The 7,408-nt window shown below is 31.5% G+C and overlaps 1 protein-coding gene across 7 annotated transcripts; it reads right to left on the reverse strand.

The window, feature by feature from the left end:
• Positions 1-1,917: 1,917 nt before the first annotated feature.
• On the reverse strand, positions 1,918-6,889 carry LOC112030210 (probable cinnamyl alcohol dehydrogenase 1). Of its 7 annotated transcripts, none has more exons than XM_065761481.1 (8): positions 6,773-6,889; positions 5,501-5,561; positions 5,121-5,215; positions 3,885-3,998; positions 3,576-3,806; positions 3,055-3,340; positions 2,576-2,726; positions 1,918-2,464 (listed from the first exon to the last, which is right to left on the reverse strand). In XM_065761481.1, exons 3-8 carry the CDS (start codon positions 5,207-5,209, stop codon positions 2,268-2,270), a joined length of 1,068 nt encoding a protein of 355 aa, XP_065617553.1. In that variant the 5' UTR covers positions 5,210-5,215; positions 5,501-5,561; positions 6,773-6,889; the 3' UTR covers positions 1,918-2,267. The 7 variants fall into 7 exon arrangements, with proteins under 7 accessions (XP_065617553.1, XP_065617552.1, XP_065617550.1 ...); XM_065761480.1 differs by lacking the exon at positions 6,773-6,889 and adding an exon at positions 6,486-6,704 and having other exon boundaries at positions 5,501-5,557; XM_065761478.1 differs by lacking the exon at positions 6,773-6,889 and adding an exon at positions 6,486-6,704 and having other exon boundaries at positions 5,398-5,557.
• Positions 6,890-7,408: the final 519 nt, after the last annotated feature.

Below are 7,408 nucleotides of genomic sequence, written 5' to 3' on the forward strand. Positions count from 1 at the left end.
CTTGTTTTTATCCGCATCGGCCTAGAGCACTCAAGTGTCTCTCTATATATGACAGTTTTTACTAGATGCTTTATTTTTAACTTATAACTAGTTGCAACCCCGCCCAATGTGCGAGAATATCTTAGCATTTTGTAATGAAATATAATATATAATTTATTTTTAAAAAATATTCATAAATAATGAATTTTTTGTTCTTTATTAATAAAAAATTATATATGTGTATATATATATATTACATTCTTTTTATATCAAAATTTTCATCTACTCACATTATGAGCTAATTTGCTAGTGATAGAATATAGGGGGGATTTAAAATTTTCCAATGATGACAGTTAGAAATAAATGATAAAAATGGAGTTTTCCTACCATTAAAAAAAAGAGTTCAATTTATCTTTAATATCTGAAAACAATTTGTTGTTGATAATCTATAGAGATTATTTTTCTCTGCAAAAACTACAAAATTGCCCACCCAAAAAGATTACAAATAAACAATTATTAGCAAATACATGCATCCTTAAAAAATAATAATAATAATACAATTGCAAAAGTTAAAAATATGTCATTCATCCAATTATTTTTGTTTGACTAATCTTTACTTTTGTCTAAATAAGTGGCAATATATGGTACTTTTAATACAACTATTTAGAGTACTTTTTCCACAAGAACTACAAATTTTTCCAACTAAAAGTATTTAAAAAAAAAAAAGTAAAGTCTCATAGTTTAACATCTAAATGGATTACTAAAAAAAAAAAATCAAATTCAAACATGCAAAACAACTCATTATTAATCCAAATCAAATCAAACCAATGGAATAAAGAAAAAGAACTTGTGATAAGGAATTAGAATACCAAAATACATAAATTTACATAAAAGTTGATACGAATTTGCGAGAAAGATAAACAAATGTGATGAGAAAATTGAATCAATAATAACAAAAAAAAAAAAAAAACACCATTAGTGGAAAAAAAATGTTTGAAACAATAAAAGAATCCATCGAAATAGAAACAAATTGGGAGAGAGAGAGAGAGAGAGTATTGACCTTTTTTGTCATAAACAACTTGAAAGGAACATAGGAGAAAGTTAGAAATGAAGTAAAAAGAAATTTATAAGAAAATTAAGATGGAAGAAGAATGGTTGAAGTAAACAAAAGGTTGAAAATTTAAAAAAACAATGATTGAGAAAATTTAGAAACGGTGGAATTTAAAATGATGAAGAAAATTTTAAAATGAATCTAATGAAAATTTTAAAAAGACAATGATTGAAGGAGATGAAAAATTGAAAGAAGAAGACAATGGTTGAAGAAGATGAAAGGTTGAATAAAGTTAAAAAAATTGTAAAAAATGAAAAATAAGAAAGGATGCTAGTGACGCAGTGGAAAAAGAGATATGTAAATTAAATTTATTGCAAAACTTCAATATTATATATAGTGTAGATAAATATGTATTGACATTGTTTTTTATTTTTTAGTTATAAATATCTAAATTAAAGTATATGAATATATAAAAACAAAGTTATATGTAAAGTTAAAACCACTAAGATGAATGCGTAAAGTCACTCTATTTATATATTTAATATTGTCAACAAAATTTAGGAATAAAAAATAAATAAGATAAAGAATAATTACATGGTTAATGAGGTGACAGATGGCCTAATATGATATGAGCAAGACTTAGGTATAGTACTTAGGTGCTATTTCTTAGGTTCCTCTCTTAAGATTCTGCCATGTGGCTTTTTTCACATTAATGGAAGTGTATTTTTTAACTTAAGTAGCCACATGACAGAATCTTAAAAGGAAAACCTAAGAAACAGTACATAAGATACTGTACATAAGTTTTGTCCATATGATATTACTTTTCCCAAAAAAAAAAAAAAAAATTGCTTCCACAAGCACATGCACATGCATAGTTGACAGGACTATGATACAAAAGGGTTCACAATTTATAAGTTCACAGTTCACACTACTAATTTTTATTAAACCACTACTAACAATATTGCTCAACAACCCATTCACTTATTCACTAATTTCAGGCTAGTATGCAAGTAAAACCATTCCTCACAATACCACTCAACAGCCAATTCACTGATTTCAAGTTAGTTAACCACTTGCATGATGCAGAAGATCAACACCGGACGCTTTTATACAAGTAAATGCTCACCATCCAACCACGAAGAGCCAATCATTCAACATTTGATCCAATACCTTCACTAAACCTAAAATATGAACATACGTATCGAGAAGAGGAATTTTCCTTGTGCCTTTAGCAGTATCATTTCAGGGAGTTCTCAATATCGATCACAAACCGATACCTCACATCTCTCTTTATTAGCCTCTCAAGAGCTTCATTTGCATAGTGAATTGGAATTACTTCTATGTTTGGGTAAACTTTATGAGCAGCACAGAAGTCTATCATTTCTTGTGTCAACTTTGTACCACCTGTAACGCTACCAGAAACGGTTTTCATTCCTATCAAAAGATCAATAAATTGTTCAATATTACACTCAAGCCTAGAAATCTATCCCCAACTAAAAGAGTTCTTAAAATTGCATTAAACTGTTCAAAAAAGTTGTCAAGTACCTATGTTAAGGCTTGCAGGATGGAATTTGACTTCACTTGGGAATGCCACTAGGGCTAGAACGCCACTAGTTTTCAACAATGACATGTATGGATCAAATGGGTGATCACCAGCTGCTGTGTCAATTATAAAGTCTAATGACTTAGCCTCGGCCTGTATATAGCATGCTAGCAAATCAATACAACAATACATAAAGATAGGCAAACTATTTCAGTATTGCTAATAGGGCAAAAAATGCTCTATAATCAGGATTGAAAATCAGAGTGAGAGCAATGATAAGGTACGATACTGTTGCTCGTGGTTCCATTTCTTAAATAATGGCCACAGATTCAATGATGGATATTGAATTAGGGCCTACTGATGTGGAAAATCACGCCATGCTGCTTGTAAGACTTTTCGTGTATGTGTGTGTTTTCTTTTCAAAAGATTCAGTTTGTTCATAAAACTAAAAAGCTTTATAAGAAGTTTTATGTAAATCTACCCTCATCTGCTCTTGGTCAGATGAGACCACAAATTTGTCTGCACCAAGCAAAGTTAGAGCTTCCTCTTTCTTGGAAATGCTAGTGCTGAGAATAGTCACATTCAACCCAAAAGCCTTTCCAAACTTCACCGCCATGTGACCAAGACCTCCAAGTCCAATCACGCCCAGAGATTTACCAGGTTGGTTCATCTTGTGGCGTATCATGGGACTGTACACGGTAATTCCAGCACAAAGCAAAGGAGCTGCTGAAGCCAATGGATAGCCATCAGGTATCCTGAAGCAGTACCTGCAAGACCAAAACTAATATTCTTAATTTGTGAAAAACTTGCCAAATCCCATGAGTATAAAGCTAAAAGGTCAAAATTATCACATCAAATTATCAAATTCAACAGACACATTTATTTAAACCAGGGTTTTTTTTGGGGGGGGGGGGGGGTGGTGTTGTATTATTAGTAATAGGAATTTTGCATCCATAGGAAAATGAAGAAAGAGAGAATACAGTAGCATCAAAGAATACTAACCTATCATGGACAACAATATAGTTGGAATAACCTCCTTTTGTAATAGTACCATCATCATCCACCCCATTAAAGGTTAAAACTGATCCTTTTATGCAATAAACTTCTTCTTCATCGTTACAATACTCGCAATCTCTACACGAATTGACGTAAGTTCCTACTCCAACATGGTCACCAACTTTGAAGCGATTAACATTAGAACCGACCCCTTTCACAATTCCAACAATCTCATGTCTGGTGTGCAAATATTACATTTATATCAGTTCATAAAATTCTAATACTTCTTATAGTATACACAGTTTGTCTACTTACCCAGGCACCAAAGGATACTTTGAATCCCCATGTCCATTCCTGGTCCAAGCTACATCAGCATAACAAACTCCACAGTGTGTAATTTTTATTGAAACATCATCACTCCTTAGAGCCCTAATCAGAAAATTTCCCAAGTTAATTCTTGATCAGAACAAACTGCATTTTACAATCAAGCAATGCAAATTTCAAACATTATTAATCATGGTTCTTAAAATCATATAAGAACTCAGGCATAGGATCTTTACTGTCAACTAATGAAATTGAAAACAACATTTGAAATTCACTTTCAGGTGAAATTTTTAATAATTTCCATTAACTTTATCAAGTTATTTCCATTATGAACATCAAAGAGAATAAAAATACCTAAATAAAATGACACAATGTACAAAGAGGATGATATCTATGTGCATTCAAGAACAAAGTTTTTCTTTTCTTTTGTTTGTTTTATGCATGTACTCATGAAAGGAATCATCCATCATCATATAATTCTGTAAGTATAGTGTGTTCTGCTGCATTATATGTATATGCGAGTGAACTTGACTGTTAATCCATGCTTCATAGGACATTATATGATCAGTCATTGGCTTAAAAACTTGCTTGGCAAGACATTTTTGGGATCAAAATAATAAAAATAAAATAAAGTGGGGGTAAAAGCAAGAGTATAAGATCTGCAAGGCATGCTCAAAGAAACAATATCCAAGTAGAAATTCTTTTCTTTTTCTTAAAAATGACATCAACTATTTGACATTTGAGAAAAGGTCAAGAAATTAGGTGCAATGATTTTGCTACTACCTAGTGCATAGACAAATCAAGAAATGTTGACTTTAGCACCCCAAAATAAAATTATTCAAGAAAAGTTGAAATGAGAACAAACACTTGAGGCCTGTTTGATCGCTTAATAAAATTTGAGGCCTCCACTCATATTTCTAAACACTTTTTCATGAACAAATCCAATATTTTGAATTGGCAATTCAAGGTTTATGCACCATCATCAAAAGTAATTTGAAGTGAGGGCATTTCATGAAAGTAGAATAGAATATGTTACAGAGATGGCTTCAATTTTGTTTTATTTTTTTTATAGCCTTCAAGATGATGGATTTGTATGTTAAAACAATGAAGGACAAGTGTTTCCTTAATAAATAATGTGTAAACATAGAGGCTTCTTTTTTCCTTCCTTTAAAGACGAGTAATCTTTTTTTTTTTTAACCCGTAAAAAAAATTGAACTAAATATATACCTGCGGTTGAAGCTGTAAGGTGATAAAAAGCCAGATGCATCTCTTGCTGCCCATCCAAGACAATCTTCATTTGCACTCAAGGAGCTCATTGTTCACTGGTTTACCATAAAGGAATCAAATATCATCTTATAAGACATGTAACACAGTGAATATTGGCACCATATATTACTTCAAATCATAGCCTGAACAAGTTATATTCAAATAAAACAAAAGGTAATGACTGTAACAGATTACAGATTGAAACACATGAATTGCTACTAAGTTTGTGTTGACTTACATGAGAGAGAAAGAGAATATACTTCAAAGTTCAAAGACCAAAGACCAATCCAAGAAAGAGTAACTAAACAGGTTTGATAGTTCAGTAGGAGAATGAAATAAACCTCTTAGTCTCCTATTTGTAGGTAGACAAAATGATTCCACAGCTCTTTACCTTACACCTGACTACATACAATCATTAGTTCAGTAATCCATTTACCAGTCCACCTATAAATTAACAAAGAACCATCACTATATTACTATTTTATTAAACAAAGAACAAATCAATCATATTGTTTATTGCATTATGATAGTAATCACCTCCACACCACAGGTAGCGCAGCCCCAGTAATATATAGTACTAAATTTTACATTATTAATTCTTTAGTACAAAGAAATTAAGGGCACATTGACGTAAGCAATGACATCATTGAACTTTTAAATAAGGGACATGCTAACAGATGCCTTTAAGGCATTAGTTAACAATCCATTTACAAAAATTTTTCTAGAGAAAAAAATAATTAATGTTTTAACTGCTTTTTTATTTTTCATAAAATAGTGTCAAAATTTTCTTAAAATTGATTGTTAACTATTGTTCTAAGGGCACTCGTTAGCATGACCCTTAAGTTAAACCTTCCAAGTAGTCGTCCCACCAATCAGATTCAACTTACATACAAATTAAGATTATCCTCATAACTTCAAGTAGAGTTTTGTTGTTTTGTGACGTGTGTACAAAACTATGTAGATTAGAGTGTCTGTAATAATAAACAACCTGATCTTCAAATTAATATAATACATAATTATATTGACTAAGGTCTTGTTTATGGATACACGAGTATTTGTTAATAGACTATTTTTAAAAAAAATTGATACAATTTTCATAAAAAATATAAAAAAGGTAAAAAATAAATAAAATAAAAAATTATAGTTTTTTTATGAAAAGTTTCTAATTCTTTTTTTTTCCCTTGCATTAATAAATGATTATGACGCTTTGCCCATTTCTCCAAAGGTGAGAGCCCATGCTGGGCCCAAGACCTTTGGTACAACCAGAAATTATTTTTTATTTTTGATCAAGGTACAACTAGAAGTTTTAAGCAAGGAAGACGATACCTTACCGTACCGGCCGGTACGGCCGGTATATGCCGTACCAGCCAGTGCACCGATACGAGTACCCCCTCTGTTTCGTACCGGAAAAAATACCGGTCTTACCGGACGAGTACCGGCCGTACCGGCAAAATCCGGCCGTTCCGGCCGGTAAAGATGTTTCGGACCGGTACAAACAAGAAGAAAAAAGAAAAAGAAAAGGAAGAAGAAGATGAGAAAAAGTGAGAAAGGAGAGAAAGAGGTAGAGCAAGTGAAGGCTGAAGCTGTGAGAGAGATATAATTTGTTGCTTTACTCTGTGTTTGAAAAACTGGGAAGACATCCAGCTGCTTCCTCTTCTTCTTCTTCTTCTTCTTTAGTTTTGACGACTGAACTCTCTTCTTGTGCTTTCTGCTTTAGCTGTGTGTGTGTGGCTCTTGTTTAATTGGTTTGTGTGAGTTTTAGTTGTGTGTGTGGCTCTTGTTTAGTTGTTTTGTGTGAGTTGTAACACACCCACGTGAACTCTTTTTTTTTTTTTAGAGAAAAAGTAAGAACCCACGTGAACTCTAATGAGTTCAAATTTCCAATATAGCTTGACTTCTAGGCTGGCACATCCACGTGAACTCTAATGAGTTCAAATTTTCAATATAGTTTGACTTTTAGGCTGGCTGCCACTCACATTTGGTAAGCAATTTTATGTTTTTTTTTTTAAATAATTAATATCATCTTTTTATCTTTTTATTATTCTTACAATCTAGTATGTCAACTTACATTATTGGATTGATATTTGAGCAAAAATTAATTATATTAAAAATAAGCAATTAATTTAGAGAAATATGCTATTATAAATTTAAGGATTCTTATATAGATTTATAAATAATTTTAAATAAATAATCAAGTATGTATATATATATATAAAATAATAGCGATAAACCCGAAACGGTACACCGGT

This window comes from Quercus suber, unplaced genomic scaffold (genome assembly GCF_002906115.3).
Source record: "Quercus suber isolate HL8 unplaced genomic scaffold, Cork oak 2.0 scaffold_415, whole genome shotgun sequence".
Taxonomy (NCBI): Eukaryota; Viridiplantae; Streptophyta; class Magnoliopsida; order Fagales; family Fagaceae; genus Quercus; species Quercus suber.